Source organism: Diadema setosum, chromosome 10 (assembly GCF_964275005.1).
Source record: "Diadema setosum chromosome 10, eeDiaSeto1, whole genome shotgun sequence".
Lineage (NCBI taxonomy): Eukaryota > Metazoa > Echinodermata > Echinoidea > Diadematoida > Diadematidae > Diadema > Diadema setosum.
Window position 1 is genome coordinate 31,175,896 of NC_092694.1, and position 17,902 is coordinate 31,193,797.

Below are 17,902 nucleotides of genomic sequence, written 5' to 3' on the forward strand. Positions count from 1 at the left end.
TTTGCCATGGCAACAAAAATAGTAAATAATCACAATGATGGAAAACAGTGTTCCACTAACAAAGCCAAGCTTGTAAGACGTGGAACACTGGAACAAAACAACAGCACCAATTTGTTAAACCGATAAATCATTTTAAATTCTTCTGTATACTATTGTATATTTACTCACTGATAAATGATGCTGGTACTATGAACAATACTTACTAGGATTTCAGAATGCAAACATATAAACTATATAGCATATCACATTATTTTGTGGCACAGACACTATGGGGTTAAGTATGCCAGGTCACATGTGCCAAATTTCAAGCCAAATGCTAAAAGACTGAGGGAGTTAACTGAATCCACAATATTTTTACATGATTTTCATTCAAAATATGCCGTTACCATGGCAACACATTGATCAAAAATGACGCAAGATTACATATGCACATCTACGTACTATAGTGGTTGCATGTGTCAGTTTTCAAGCTAAATGCTCAAAGACTGACGTAGTTACCTGAATCCACAATATTTTTGTATCCATTTTAGTAAAAAGATGCTGTTACCATGGCAACACATTGTTCACCACTAACGAAAGATCAAGTTTGCACATCTATACTACCTATAGTGGTCACATGTGCCAAATTTCAAGCCAAATGCTAAAAGACCGAGGGAGTTAAGTGAATCCATGATATTTTTGTATGATTTTCATTCAAAACATGCCGTTACCATGGCAACACATTGACCACCACTGACGAAAGATTATGTTCACACATCTGCATACCACAGTGGTCATGTGTGCCAAATTTCAAGCTAATTGTTCAAAGACTAAGGGAGTTAGCAGAATCCACAATATTTTTATATGCTTTTTGGTAACAAAAAAGAAAAGCTGTTCCCATGGCAACGCATTGTTCACCACTGACGAAAGATTAAGTTTGCACATCAATATAGTATAGTGGTCATGTGTGCCAAATTTCAAGTCAAATGCTGTAAGACTGAGGGAGTTAAATGAATCCGCAATATTTCCGTATGATTTTTATTCAAACTATGCTGTTACCATGGCAACGCATTGATCAACAATGACGAAAGAGTAAGAATGCACATCTATGTACCATAGTGGTCACATGTGCTAATTTCCAAGCCAAATGCTTAAAAACTGAAGGAGTTAGGTTAATCCACACATTTTTGTATGATTGGTTAAAAAAAAATGCTGTTGCCATGGCAACAGATTTATTAACACATATCAAATGTATTTTGCACAACTATACATAACATTGATCGCATATCCCAAATTCAAATTGAATTGCTACAAAACTGAGAGAGTAGTTCGATCCACAGCATTTTGTAGGATTTTTATGAAAATCTGCCGTTGCCATGGCAACGCATTATGAAATACTCATGAAAAAGGTGTCTTGCACATCTACCTGTGATAGCAGTCACACATGCCAAAATTGAAGTTAAATGCTCAAAAAATGAGAAAGTAGTACGATCCATAAGATTTTATGAAAATATGCCGTTGCCATGGCAACGCATTATGCGATACTAACGAAAAAGGTGTCTTCCACATCTTTGATAGCGGTTACACATGCCAAATTTGAGGTCAACTGCCCAAAAAATGAGAGAGGAGTTTGATCCCCAACATTTTGTAAGATTTTTTAAATTTGTCGTTGCCATGGCAACTCATTATGCTATACTAATGAAAAAGGTGTTTTGCACATCTTCCTTTGATAGCAGTCACACATGCCAAATGTGGGGTCAATTGCTCAAAAAATGAGTGAGGAGTTCGATCCATAGGATTTTTCAACGGACCGACCGCCCGTCCGACCGCCCGACCGACCGACCGACCGGCCACCGACCTCAGAGTGATTCCTATATAACCCCCCTACACACTATGTGCGGGTGGGGGTATAATGAAATGAAATGAAAAAGTGAAATGAAATGAAATAAATTTAGGGGAAATATAGCCTCTTGCAAAGGCGGCTCGCAGTGGACTCGCGCGCACACAGAGATTGGATGGGAGCGAGCTACACACTCTTGCAGCTCGCCGGTCGCGAACTGTGTGTGCGATTCCTTGCGTGTGCTGAAATTATAGCGAGCTGCCTTTACAATTTTTAAAAGGGCATTTTACCGGTTTTTTAATTTTTTCATATGTTGTTCTTTTAATTCTAAAAGACCCAGCGGTGCAAACAGAATCAAAATTTCATAACGATTAAGTCCGTAATTTAATGTTAAAAATGGAACTTTTTAGGTGAGAATTATGCTAATGAGCTGACGAGCCCGGATGTTATGATGTCACAGGTGCTCTCACTACTACTGATTACAAGTGCTCGCATACGCGTGCGTTAATTCGTATCGAATAGCAGACGACGCTTAGGCCTAATTTAGCTAGCAGGCGGCGCTTGTGTACTGTTCTATCCATGTAGATATCTCAAATTTCACTAAACCAAATCGCACCAAAATTACAGGATATACTTCATAGCATATTTCAAAGTATTCTCTTATATTTGAACGAAATCAGTAATCGAGAAGTATCAATATTGACGTCGACTTTCAAGTCGTCACTCAAAAAAAACTCACTCTTCGCGAGAGATCTTGGCGAACGCAAGATGCACAATCTAGAACTGAAGTTAGCCGACTAGTACTGTGCGAACGGGGAATTTACGCGAGAACTAAACTCAAAAGTGTAATGATTTTTGCGACTTGCGTGATATAGGAACTACATTTTTCATTCAACTTACCACAAATAATTTGTAAATTTATTTATTGCCCCCGATTACTTGAAAGATTTGTCTCATGATATTAAATGGCTAACTTCAGCAATCACTCGTGTTAGTCGTAGAGCAGATTGTTTTTTAGCGACGTCGACAGGAAAGTCGACATCTACACTTACGCTTCCCGACATGTGATTTGTTTCCAATTAACGTGAGCTGTTGGATATGAATCATAAAGTATTTCCTGTGAGTTTGGTGCCATTTGGCAAGGTGAATTTTGAGATATCTACATGGATACGGAAGTACGCTAGCACTATACCTACACCAGCGCTGGGATCGCGAAGCGGCGACACTGTGTTAAAATCTACGTGGTCACGCCACTCTTCCGAGATATTGGTCCTAGTACGTAGGCCTACTGAAACAAACTGTTAGATCTAACATTAGTCCTTGGTGTAAATAACACCACTATGAGATTTATCTCGACTACAAAGCATCGGAAATCCATAAAGCAGATACCTTACCTGAAAAATCCAACACAGGAACATCAGTGCCTGCAGGACAAGGGTCCAGATCTAGATCTGGAGTCTGGGCTTTCGTCTGGACTTTCTTCAAGTTCTGGCAGCAGGGGTATGTAACGTTACGCTGTGCCTTAATAGGGAGCTTTAGATTTTAGACGCGCGGACGTTCAAAGAGAAAAAAAAAAACATGATCTGAGCGTGCGCAGTAACTTGATCCGCGCTACTGCGCACGCTCAGATCATGTTTTTTTTTTTCTCTTTGAACGTCCGCGCGTCTAAAATCTAAAGCTCCCTACTAGCGCCGTGCACATAATAGGGCCTACAGCTGCAATGTCGACGGTGAGTGAGTGTAGGGCCTACTGTTGTAGTAACGGTAGTACTTACCGGCACTACTGGTGAGTTGCAACTGTAACTTGTCTTGTAGCTCAATCAGCATGTCTTTCAATCAGGTTCCAGGTCACAACTGGCGGGCGCCAGAAGATGTTGCCCCTTTTATATGCTCCCCTTGGGTATGGGGGTTAACCAGCAACCACCAGGGGGCGCTACTATAGCATTCCTCCCCGTTTTAAAAAACTAGGGGCACAATAAAAAAAAAAATAAACCACGGGGGGGGGGGGGTCTGGTAGCCTCACTTGGCTATGACCGTTAATGGTGGCAGCCACCACTATCTTTACAGGTATTGGGCTGAATCAGCACCAATCAGGCAGGGCTGTACTTCTTACACCCAAGAAAGGTGATGGGATCTTCCTCATCGCCTTTTAAAAACGAAGAACATTCATACTCTTCCCTAGTGTCCCAACCACCAGGGAAGCTACTCGCCCAGTACACTGGGGAGCAATGCAGGGTAAACCCCTACCTGGTAGGTGTGATAAACCCACCTTCCACAATCACAGGAGAAAGCATAGAGGTGGTTTGTTACACCTCTGTTAACTCCTTACAGGGGGGTGGCCCTGATATCTATGCCTATCCCATCCCTTTCACCTTACAGCATAAGTAGCGTGGGATACCGCCACGCATACACCCTGGGTAAACTTAATCCCAAAATCTTTCTCTGGCTGGTGTATCACACCAGTAATCCTCTTCAAGGTGTTTGGAGGGATGATTGCGCGTTTCAACAAGCACACGCAAGAAGCTCGTCCATATGGTGACTGTTCACCATGCATCATTGGGATGCGAACATTCCCAATTTCTAGCCGTGAATGTTGTAGGTGCAGTATAATTCTATACTTACGAAGGAGATCTAACCCCAACAGCATTTCACCTTCGATAGGGGCCACATAAACCTCCGTCAAGAACTTACAACCCCCTAGCTTGATCCGGATGGGGTCTACAATCATACCTGGCATCCTCAAATCACGGTCATCTGCGGAAATGAACACATCCCTGATCTTTTGTGGACAAGGTTGTAACTTTTCATACACCTTATGGGATATGATTGATATTTCCGCCGCAGTGTCCACCACTGCCTTTAGAGAATGGTTACCTGCCTTTATAGGTACTGCAAACAAGGGAGTTGATCTCACCTTGCATACAGCCACCTCATCTAGGGGTGTTTGAGGGTCCAACTCCCTCAAGGGACTCATTCCACAGGATTTATCTCCATCTCTTGACTGACCTGTATTTCCTTTCTGACTAGAGGGTGCATCGCCTACTTGGTTTACTCCCTCTTTGTCTGGTGACAATATAGGAAATACTGGAATAAATTCAGGTTGGCTACTGCCATCCTCATCTCCAGCACTGTACTGGATATCAGTGGAAGGTTGGCCCTCAGTTGTGCAGGTGGGAGCAGGGCCTAATCCTCCGACCCCGAGGAGTTTAACTCCTCAGCTTTCCTGAGTGGCGCCTTCTTGTTGTTAAATCTAGACAATTTTGGGCAGTTCCTTTCAACATGCCCTTCCTTTCCACAGTGAACGCAAAGGGGTTGCTGTCCTAGAGAGTTTGGAGCTCCCCCAGAATTACGGGGGTTCTGCCTCTCCTTCTGTTGATTCAACTGTTTTCCTAAGGAGGACAAGTTGTCTAGCTTCCTTCCCATGGATCCCAGTATGTTTTCCATGGATGCTAGGCGATCCAACCTGTTGCTCAATCGTTCAACAGAGCCTTCTAAGTTTGATAATCGGCACTCCATTGTGGGCAAATGTTGGCCATTTTGTGTACCTCCTTGACCTAAATGGAAGGGGGCATTTTCCACCCTACAGTCCTGGGCTTCTCCCTCATCTTCTGGGTTGAGGGCCATGGTCTTGACTTGGCGTGGCCTGCCATACACTACCTGCGATACAGGAGTGTTGATACCACCGTAAGGCTTCCACTGCGTCGTCTACATTCAGGGGGTGTCGGTCAAGGGCATACCACCCTGCCTCCTTGTCAGTACACCCCTGGCATAGACGGAGTACCAGCTGTTGCTGCACCGCTCTCTCTGGGACTTCTGGAAATGCGCGACTAGCAAGTTCGTTCAAACGATCCGCCCATTCGCAGAGAGATTCCTCCGCGCTTTGACTGGCAGTGCTGAACTCTAATTGCGCGGCCTCCGCTGGCTCCTGACGATCGAACCGTTTTGCAAAGCGATAAACGACTTCGCAATATTTGAGCTCCGGCTCGCGACTAATCAGGAGCTCAAAGAAATTGCTAGCCTTGCCCAATAGGCATCAGCATAATTGATCCAAACGCTGGGCCGGGCTCCAGTTTCTCGCATTTGCGAAAGCCTCAAATTTGCGGCAAAACGCCCTCCAATTACCTGTTCCATCGAAGGTAACAGTCTTTGGGAGGTATTCGTAACCCCAGTGGTGTGGTGGGTCCATCCCAGGCCTATCATTGGAGAAGTCATGGGAGTCACTTCTCCTGGCAGAGCTAGGAGGGTACCCCTCCTGCCTACCCCACTGGGTTTCATTGTAATCCCATTGCGATGCCATGCCACCCATACGTGTGTATGAATGCTCTTTGGGTAGGGAGTAAATATTCTCCCTATCTCGGGAGTACTCCCTATCATTCCAACTCCTCCCTCTGGAAGCTCCACGTCGCTGGAACTTTTGTCCCATTTCTACACCCTCAAATTCTTGGGAGTCGGAGGCAGAGGTGTCATAATCGAAAGCACCTCCATATGACTTCCCACATAGAGTGTCTTGTCGGGATCTATGTTGTTGTACTGAGCAGTGACCCGACTGCCCTGCAAGGGAAGATGGGTTCTTCCCTGTTTGACCCTCCCTGGGGGGAGGATATACCTCATGGGGGTACGGGGAAGTCCCCGAGATTGGACTCTTCCCCTTGATGTCTCAATGGGATCAGCAGTCGCAGTGTCTGAAGGTAAAGACTCTTCAGGCTCTAACTGTAGACAGAACACAAATTTCGGGATGAGATCCTCGATCCCTGGAATGTCAGAGGACTCCAACAAGTCCTGAGTGACATTTCCATGCTCATTCCGGAGCTTCAAAATGTCATTGACTTGGATTAACGACAATCCAAGACGTACAAACTCATTACGGGATAAATAATTAATGGGCATCGCCATGACTAGCACCCATGCAAACAACCTATTCACTCAGCGAATATGTTTAAAACAGGTACCAATAACTAAACTAAATCAACATGTACTAATGAAGAAAGGACCTTAAACATATACTCACTAGTACTGACCAATGATATGTCAATTACCCCAATCGGTAATAATCATAATCAGCAACATATCATTTAACACACAAATTATTAGTCACTTTAGTTTTTACTACTCAAACTCTCCCAAAATACTACTCAAAACAGACACCAGATACAATTGTAAACATATATGGCTACTAATTACAAACCTAAAATGGGAAATTACAATTCGTTTCTATTGCCTGATGTCACTTGAAAAATAATCACAGCTGTTCAGATCTCACTCCTCCCTTATCACAAAAATAGGGAGGTCACAGTGACAACTCAACTTGGGTAAGACTCGGGAGTCTAGTACCCACAAATATAAAATCAAAATAGAATATGGCAATGCTAGAGAAATAAATCTGTGCTTGCAGGAAAACAGATATTTATGAAAACACAATCTCTTTACGCTAGAAGTTACCGTACAAACACAAAGGCAGAAGCAAAACAATCAGTCACTATCAACTTTACCACCAGCACAAGTGAGAAGGACAACACGCAATCAATGTATCATGCGACACACCCGACGCACAGCAACAATACAGCACACGTCATAAGCAGTATAAACTAGGCCCAAGTCAAATGTGGGTACGGATACAGAACTATTTTCGTATCTGCTAAGCAATCCAAAATAACAGTAATAGCATGAAGATTTATACACTACAGATATTCAAAATAAAATAGTAACAATCTATAATCCAAACAAACAAATCAAAAGTTAACGGAGTAATAATGTATCAGATACAGTGTACTCACCGGAATGATGTCCTTCAGCACCGCAAAATGATGCAGAATGAATAAGCCAAGTTGTAGCACCAGTCAGGCAAAGGACAGTCACACAAACAATTAAGAATTATTGTATAAACGGTTGCAATTCCGCACAGCAAAAGGAGGAATGCAATCCAATCCTCCTAAGTAAGGGAGAAAATAATGACAGGCCCTCCTCACCAAGAGGAGTGAATGGTGCCCACCAACTTCCTCCCTCCTTCCCAATCGAAAAGAAGGACGTAGCACTCCCTCACGTAGAGGGGGATACCTCCCACAAAAAAAGTGGGGAAATGCACAGACTTCCGCTGCCACTAACTAATCGCGGGGCAAAATACTCCCGCGAAAATAGAAAAACACGAACGTTCCACAAGTAACAGCTTACACAGAGGAGAGCGTGGGAAGAGGCAGAATAGAGGTAGCAAGAAAAGTCAGAATGACAGCAGAAAATGAAAATGTCGACGCAACAAACAAAGAGAGAATGAGCGCGACAGTAGAAAACGCGATCGAGAAAGAAAGGAGATCGCGCTTCGAATCTCGCAGGTTGCGAAAAGTAGGAGAGACTAGAGAGTGCAACAGGGAAAACACGAAGAAGAACACGAATAGCCGCTCTAGATACGAATACACACTGAAAGGGCAACGCGATGCCAGAGAGGTCCAGCACAACAGGCGCGCAGCTCACCGCAGGGAAATACCCTCCCTCCTTACACACGATGGACGTGGAGAACTGTGCACGCCAGAGCCTGAACACAATGGAAGCTTTGAAAAAAACGGCTAGCTAGCGAGTGCAGTGAATACACACCGCACACACGAGCTATCCGGCAACGCTATCGCGCGAAATATCAGGCAAGTTAAAACTCGCCTGAACTGGGACACACAGGTATACACAGAGATACAACACGCAACGAATACAGTGATATCACGCAACGAATGAGGCAAGGGAGGTCCACCTACCCAAGCCACCGAGACACACGTGTGGAACGAAACACGTGAAACAAATATGACAAATGTAGATCTAGCACGCAGACAACCACCACACAAATAACGTAACGCGTATAGACCTTATGCATATGACGTCACACGGTCTTACTAACTGAAGGGCGCCCTCCCTCAGAGGGCAAGCGATGCGTTGCTAGAGCGTGCTTTTACACGCGAGGCAATAGGCATTTACACACAACATCGGTGTTTCTTTTACTGTCTTTTCTATTGCATGTAATCTACAGCCCTAGATCGGGAAATTCAAGCTTTTATAGCAAAATCGACATTTGATGTATGCATTGCACTCACCAGATTAATGATATATCCAACATTTTGTCACAATTTTCATGAAAAAAGATGCAACTACCAGCGGTCGTAACAGCTCATCAACCTACGAATCCGTTAGCCAATCACATGCGAGGTAGATTTTTACGTGTTTTTTTACTAAAACACGTACCTCGCATGTGATTGGCTAATGAAATTCAAAATGGCGACATACATTCAGCGAACGGCGATGTTGCGCTATGGATACAAATTTCTGCGATATAACCTAGGAATTCTGTAGTTGCTGTGAGTATTTCGATTGCACAATGTGAGAAAATTACCCAAATATTGATGCATAATGTGTCATGTCATGTCAAACTTGTTTGATGGTAAAAAAAAACCCCTGCCACTAGCCTGGGGACTGGCGGTGAGTGAGGCGATCGCCGCTAGCGCGCATAGGAAAAGCACATAACTAGCTGCTCGCCTCTGCGATGTCAAGGACTTCGCTTGCCCTCTAAGATGGCGTCGCGAGAGGTTGTCAAGCGAGTGATGACGTCAATGCATAAGGTCTATACAGGGCTAGACCGAGATCTAGACCTGGACCACGTTTAAAAAGAAAAACGCACCACGCAAACAATGACCATCGCACTCACAAGCTGAAATCACGCCAAAGAATAACTTCAGCAAACACCATCGACAATCAAAATAACAAAACGAAACACGCTTGCAACTAGAACAATCAGAAAAAATGATATTTCAATGAATTGTGGGCTCCCTTAAGTCAGGTGGGCCTGGGCTAGTGCAAGATGGTACAAATGACGCACTGTCACTCACACAATCGGCACGCACTCCTCCTCCCCCACAAACAAAATCACCAATGAAAACGATCACACCAAGACAATTAGACAAAACAAGCACAAGACGAGTTACACTACAGGAACAATTGACAAACGTGGACACCGCCAAGCTCCCTCGCGCTGCCAAGAGCTCTCGCCTCGGCTCCGTCGCATGTGCTCCACCCTTCGCGTATCGGTGCGGTATAGGAGTGCAACGCCTGTTGGCGAAAATAATAGCGGCAGCGGAGTCAGCCTAAAATGCGGCCCTATGTCCACGAAAACAATGGCACAGGAAGCAGGACAATTGTCCGTGACGCCACTGTTGTAGTAACGGTAGTACTTACCGGCACTACTGGTGAGTTGCAGCTGTAACTTGTCTTGTAGCTCAATCAGCATGTCTTTCAATCAGGTTCCAGGTCACAACTGGCGGGCGCCGGCCACCAGGAAGATGTTGCCCCTTTTATATGCTCCCCTTGGGTATGGGGGTTAACCAGCAACCACCAGGGGGCGCTACTACTACACTACTCATCAAAACTTGGACTGCCACGTAGAACCTACTCCTTGACTGCTCAGTAGTCCTAGTCCTAGTCCTAGTATTTCAGAGTCCATGTGTAGGTCCTACTGGGTACCGTTTTCATCTCACTAAGTGTAAATCGTGCGTGCCGTTGAAGAGAGTCTATCTACATTTGGATTTAGATTCACTCAGCCCTCATCTACGTTAGATAGTCTGAACTGGCGAACCATCGCTCGATCATGATCACCAATGCGTAACGTTACTTACACACAGTCTTCTATGGGCAGCACGTTCGGATAACAATGCCAATTTCATTTTGCATATCTGGAATTTCCCCACAAGTTTTATCTAAATAAAAAGCTGTTGAAGAGATTGCTTTTAAAGATTGATAGATATTGTTTAACATGTTTATCATAGCTCCATATTGCAATTACACTAAATAACAGCTTTTGCAGTACTTCGTGTGAGATTTCATCAGTAAATTGGCATTGTGTAGTTTGTCTTGCTAATGTCGGAGTTGTGCACCAAGAGCACCTGTGACGTAGGCCAAATTGTGTGGATCGTTCCATTGCTTGCTCGTTTTCATTTTTTTCAAAAAATCATTACAGGCTTATCCTGGGTTTTACAATCCTCTCTTTCTAGTAGTAGGCATCAGAAAATGTAGATTAGAATTATCAGACAATTAGAAAATGTCAGTACAGTTTTCTTTTAAGGCCGTGTCACACCAGCTACGCGGGCTTGTGGCGAGGAGGTAGTTTCCAGCACGTAGAAGATTTTCAGCGGGCGAACAAGAATGTTTGCAATTTTCATTCACGCCTTGTCATACCGTACGGGGGAACTTCTGCGGCTTGACTTGCGGGGAAACAAATTTACTCCCCGGAGCTCTACGCAGTTGGTCCGCACCTGACAGTATCTATAGCGCGTAGTTGCCCGGAGGTGCTCACGCAAGTCCGATTTAACCGCAGCCAAGTTTTCAGCATGACCAAAACTTTTTCCTGATGAGTCGCGGGAATGCCCGTAGAGGTCCACGCAGAACGCCAGTAGGAGACCCTTAGCGGCAGTACTTCCCAGGCAATTCCCACGCAGGTACTTCGCAGTCCCGTATGCAGCCAAGATAATGAAATTCTGTGAGATTCAGCCATTCCATTAGAGGAATTCCTTCACTGAGTTGTCAGCCCCCACGCGACTGGTATAAAGGTCACACAGTATGCTCCCAAGTATAACGCGTCCAGCAAGTAAGACACATGCGCTGACTCGCACAAATCCTTTTCCGCCCTCAGGAATGTCCGGTATGCTAGAAAATCCCTACATGTAACAAGCCCGAGTAGCTTGCCCGGAAAGGTGTGACAGGGCCTAAACACGGTTGCGGGTAAAAAAATATGCGTGCGCACCTCCGGGCGACTACTTTTGAGATACATGCTAGGTACTGTCATGTGCGGATCATCTACGGGGACCTCCGGGTAGTCAAAATTGTTCTTTGCAAGTCGCACGCAAGGTTGGTGTGACACGGCCTTTACGAGGCTAGAGAAAATAGGGATTTAGGTATTGTATTTTTTTTTTTCCGGGTACGCAAGCGCTGGGTTGGATACGAACTCGTGATCTCTTGTTAATGCAATCACAGTCCTTTCCACCATTCCATTACACAATGTTGCTCTGACATTGTGATAATTGCGATGTAGGTATGTGGTTTTGTATTTGTGTGTGTGTGTGTATGTGTGTGTCTATAATACATGCACACTATAACTTTATCACAGATGTATTTTACTACACTGTTGTGCCATTCATTAATTCTATTACATCATTATCAAAATCATAACCATAATAACAGTTCAGTATAAAAAAAAAAATAGAAATGTCGCTATGGCGACTGATGCCTCCGCCATAACGCATGATTCTCTCAATAGGCGTATAGTACAATGTCTTCACAATGTGTGATCCATGACAGTTTCACCTAACTGGCAAAATATTGATATGACAGGTTTGTCAGAAATGTCTTGAACTGGGTTTGCTATAATTTTCTAAGAGTGCAGGTACACATACTTGGGAAATTGAGAATTTTTACTTGAATTCTGACAGACCTTTGTGTAAGTTTATGCATTGAGTAATTTCCAAGGTATGAAGAAAGAAGTTACTGGAGTTTTGTATGCTCCACAAACTCACAGTATGCAATACACGCTTCCAGCACAAGACTTGCAGAAGAGCCACCTGGATTTCACCGAATGGTCTTTATAAAAACCAGATCGACTTCATCATCACAAATCAGGACAATGCTAGATTCATCAATAATTGCAGATCATACTGTTCTGCAGACATTGGATCGGATCATAACCTAGTCATAGCCAATGTTAGGTTTGGACCGATTAAGTCAAGAAGAATGAAAAGCCTCCCTAAATCATTCGATGTAAGCAGGTTTAGCAATTACTCTGTTGCTGAAGAATTCCGAGCCCGCATTGGTGGAGCTTTCGAGCCACTGCTACAACTTGAGGACACTGATGTAGAAGAGGTATGGGCAAAGTTCCGTGACACTACAAATGCCATCACGGAAGAAACAGTTGGATTCAGAAGAGCTAAACTAGTAACTGGGCTCCCGGAAGAAGTCAGAGAAGTATGTGAACAAAAAAGGAAAGCAAGAATCGCCAAACTAAATCACCCCAATACTGTTAATAATAAAAGATACAAGAAGTTAAATAAATTAGTTAAGTTCCAAGTTAAGAAGTGGAAAAAGAAAAATCTACTGAAGGAAGTGGAGGAAATGGAAGCAGCATATGCTCGCAATGATAGCCATGAACTTTTCAAGAAGGTGCGGAAGTTGACTGGTGAAAGAGACACAATACAACCAATAGCAAAGAACAAGGAAGGGACCCTGAAAACTGCCCCTAGTGATGTGCTGAACTACTGGAGAGATCACTTTAGCACACATCTGAACACACAGTTCCCAAGAGATGACAATGTCCTGCAATCAATACCAGATCCACCTCCTGCAGTTCCTGAGAGTGAACCTTTCACAATGGCAGAGGTTGAGTCAGCTATTAAGACCCTGAAAAACCACAAAGCTACTGGAGCTGATAAAATTTCAGCAGAAGTATTAAAGGCAGGGGGACAATCTATGGCACAAATGATATTAAAGATTGCTAATGAGATTCTTCTGCAAAAGAAAACACCAGAGGACTGGAGTAAAGGCCTTATCACACCGGTGTATAAAAAAGGAGACAAATCAGACCCTGTGAATTACAGAGCTATTGTTTTACTATCTGTACCAGGAAAAGTTTTCTGCAGGATGATACTCAATAGGATCCAACATACAATAGACAACCACCTTTCAGAGGAGCAGTGTGGATTCAGAAGCTCCAGAGGTACAACAGACGCAGTATTTGTAGTCCGCCAAATACTAGAAAAGGCCAAGGAAAGACGCATTCCCATACATTGGAACTTTGTAGACTTTAAAGCCGCCTTTGATACTGTATGGAGGGAAGCACTGTGAAAATGTCTCTATGCCATAGGTGTGGAAAAGGATCTGGTTCATCTAATCAGATATATGTATGAGCAATCCAAATGTGCTGTGCTTGTTAATGGGAAAGTTACAGAGTGGTTCACAGTTGTGACAGGAGTCAGGCAAGGATGTCTATTATCCCCAAGTTTATTTAACATCTTCTTAGAGCTTGTAATGACGGACGTCAAAAACTTAGACAGCGGAGTGAAGATGGGCAGTATGTGTACCAACAACATCAGGTATGCAGATGATACTATCCTGGTCGAGCTGGTCTTTGAAAAACTCCAAATATCAACTACCAAGCTAGAGGAAGCCTGCGGAAAATGGGGTATGAAGATAAACACCTCCAAGTGTAAAGTTATGACACCCTCAGAAGATGACATAACAATCAATGATACATGTGTAGACAAAGTGCAGAACTTCGTATTTCTTGGCAGTGTGATACCCTCAGTAACAGAGGATGTGAAGAGGCGCACTACTCTTGCTGCCTAGTCCTTTGGAAGACTAAGGAAAAATATCTGGACTAACAAAGACATTACCAGATCTCTGAAGGTACGCATATACAGAGCACTTATAAGACCTATTGCAACATATGGGGCTGAAAGCTGGACTTTGAAGAAAGGAGACAGGGACAGATTGCAGGTCTTCGAAATGAGATGCCTGAGAACTATTGCCGGGGTATGCCTTATGGACAAAGTAAAGAACAGTGACATCATATGCCAACTCCATATCACTAACACCATCAATGAGGAAGTAACAAAAAGGCAACACAAATGGTTCGGCGATGTCATTCGGATGACAGAGAACCGATTGCCCTTGAGGGCATACAGGAACAACTTTGACACCCCCAGACCACCTGGACGCCCCCCATTGCGTTGGAGTGACCAGATTAGAAGTAGGATACAGGATGCTGAGGAACTGGCCAGGGATAGAGGCATATGGAGGAGGGTTACCCGAGGGAGCGCAAGGGGACACCACGTCCTGTGCAATTAAGTCAAGTCAGTCAGAAGAAAGAGTGTAATGACAGTAAAAAAAGGATTTTTTTTTTTTTTTGGGGGGGGCATTGAAACCTGGCCTTTGACCCTCAACATTTGACCTTTGACCTTCTGGCTGGAAATTTTCCCAGAGAATCTCCATTAGGTAATGCATGTAATAAGTTTTGAAACTAATAATGCAAGCATTGCATAGCCTATACTAGTTTGAGGGAAATAGTATAATTTTGAGTTGACCTTGACCTTTGTCCCCTATTGCCCCAAGTTCCACAAAGATACATTGAACCATTTGCGAGAAAAGTGATATTGCAACATTTTCACCTAACCTTTGACCGTTTGACCTTTGACCTTATGACATGAAACTCTTTCTGGAGAATCTTTACACAGTAGTACATGTCCACACCAAGTTTCAAGAAAATACCTTTGGGCATTGCATACATATGGGGGAAATTGCAACATTTGTAGCATTTGACCTTGACCTTTTGACCTCTGACCTCTTGCCAATGTCACTAAAATCTACTCAACTAATTGTCCCATCATACATCATCCTTGGACCAAGTTTGGTGAAAGCTGCTTCATCCAGTTTTGAGTTATCACGTAAACAGATAAATTTTAGGATTTGACCTTGATCTTTGACCTTTGACCTCTGTCCAATTTCACTGAAAAACTAATCAAGTAATTGTCCCATCATACATCATCCTCCAACAAAGTTTGGTGAAATTTGCTCTATCCAGTCTTGAGTTATCGCGTAAACGGATACAATTTCATGATTTGACCTTGACCTTTGACCTTCACCCGATTTCACCCAAAATCTAATCAAATAATTGCCCCATCATACTTTATACTTGGACCAAGTTTGGTAAAAGTTCAGTAAATATTACTCAAGTTATCGCGTAAACGAAAGCGGACGGACGTACATTTTACGGACGTACAGACGTACGTACGGACGTACGGACGGACGGACAACCCGAAAACATAATGCCTCCGGCATCACTTCGTGGCGGAGGCATAAAAAAGAATGAGTGTGGTTAAGTTTTGTGTGTCAACGCAGCAGTCCCTCAAAAAAAAAAAAAAAAATACAATGAAATGATACAGCCATGTATAGGTGGGGTAAAGATTCTCAATGCGTTGTTGTCGAAATTAGGGGAAATGAGGTTTTATTACCAGCTCCTTGAGTATGATCGCGGTTGCCCGAGTGATGCTCTCCATGAGGACGGCTGTTCTCTGGACCGTTGTCTGCAGGAACGAGGTCGTGATCAAGATTCTGGACGTTGTCACCCCCCTGGAAGCGTTCTGGGAGATCAAGATCTTGAATTTCATCGGGTGCATCCTGCGCGTCGATCACTTCCGGTATAGCATTTGATTGTGTGTCGACAGGCGCCTGGACTATCCCTTCAATGTCGGTCGTACCTGCACGATTTCATTATAATTGAAGGTACCGCAAGACCAAATGTGAAGAGAGTGTTCGTGTGTGACTTTGAGAAGACTGTGATATCAAAGCTGCATATACATTACCATATGCACACAGGAAAAGTAGCATAATTTTATGTTGTTTGTAAAGTTCGTGCAATCTGCTCGGTGAATGTTAGGATTAATGATTTCCTTGAAAGCTTCGTATAGCAATAGGCGTAACATTATGGTTCATTGTATGTCATCACAGTATTCGACTGATACGAGACAAGAAGATGATGATAATGATGATGATAGTGATGATGATGATGAAGGTGATGAAAGTATAACAATGAAGACAATGCTAAAAAATACAAGTCCTACACATTCTAGTTTGACATAGCTCGTTGGGATGTTCGTTATGATAATAAAGGCAGTTCGTATTGCACACTATCTCTTACTAAGGACTCTATTACGACCGGAAAATTGTGCTCGGAATCAGCATTCTGTTCCAAGATTCCTGAACGAAAACTTACTGCCCTGCTCCGCGATGGGTCCATTCCTTTCAGAGTTTACCGGCTGTTCGTCGACGCCTAGTTCTTCCGGGATGTCTGCACCTACGCTTCGGCCGCGGCGAAGAGTTGTTCTCCACTTATGATGCCTATAACGATCTCGAAAATTGGCCCTTTCCCTCTCACGCGATCTCGGCGAAGAATTGACTGCCGTCGGGGTCGACTGTTTCCTCCTCTTCAGGTTCTCGAAGTAACTGTCAGGTATCTTCTTTCCATATTTATAATAACCATGTGCTTTTGCAGTCCTTACAAGCGTCCCCCGCTTTTCTTTTTCGCGGTAATTCGCAAACTCTGTATTCGAGAAGTCTGGAAGCGTGTATCCCCCTTTTCTTGCTGCTCGGGAACAAGACGGGGGAGGAAAATTACAACGTCAGTATCTGTCTGATATACTGATACATCCAGCCTGGTATTACACAACCTGTATATCCAGCTATCTATATGTACATTGTACCTGTATTATTCATATCTACACCCCTAATTAAATCGTGCTAAAATTCAGTAATTGGTCATGTGACCAAAAAACAAAAACAAAAACAAACACTATATAATTATGACGTTGAAAACAAAACGCCGATGCAGAAAACTGTGCTCTATCGTGATGAAATGCATGGTATAGGCACTACGGAGCTTTAGATTTTCGCAACGTAGACGTTCGGGGGGGTGTTTTTGTGCATGCGCAAAATCGCTGATCAAATCGATCTCGCCACGTCTGAGTTTTCACTACTCGTTCTGGGCCATTTTTGCATTCACTCATTTCACGACGCAGAGGGCTACTAGATGCACTGACCATACGGGGCGCCATATTACTTTTTATGGGTTGCGTCTTCGCGTAATCTAAAGCTACTTTCCAACACGACGCATAACATGCATGGAGAGAGGAAAACAGCCAAAGTGAATAGTCGTCTAAACCATGAGACGCCCGCGTCACAAATCTGAAGCTCCCTACTATAGTGTATGAATGACGTCGTAGAAAATATCGTGCAATTGCAACACTGATTTTTCATGGATAGGGCTTGTTTGTTTTGTTTCTTTCTGTCGTTCTTTGTTTAAGGGGATTTATGTATATAGTGATATTAGTGTATTTGATCAATTTAGGAAAGACGATGTAGTTTATCTTCATCTTACATGGTTCCTTTTTTTCCCCTAGATCCTACACTGTAGTAACCTTCTTATCATTTCATCTCAATTTACAGTAAAATTTCCAGTGAATGTATTCCTTCCTCAAGCAAGTACATAACAAGAAATCTTCCTGCGCGAAAAGGTTGA

The 17,902-nt window shown here is 43.4% G+C and overlaps 2 protein-coding genes across 2 annotated transcripts in view; both read right to left on the bottom strand.

Moving 5' to 3' along the window:
* LOC140233670 (uncharacterized) overlaps positions 1–17,902 on the bottom strand; it is a 173,559-nt gene that overhangs the window by 112,887 nt on the left and 42,770 nt on the right. The gene's annotated exons all lie outside the window — the stretch shown is intronic.
* The window catches only part of LOC140234489 (uncharacterized), a 51,827-nt gene that overhangs the window by 7,966 nt on the left and 25,959 nt on the right, over positions 1–17,902 (bottom strand). The window contains exons 6-7 of the mRNA XM_072314533.1: positions 16,601–16,969; positions 15,840–16,085 (exon numbers count right to left, since the gene is read on the bottom strand). Coding sequence (XP_072170634.1) covers positions 15,840–16,085; positions 16,601–16,969 — 615 coding nt within the window. The remainder of the gene's footprint in view (positions 1–15,839; positions 16,086–16,600; positions 16,970–17,902) is intronic.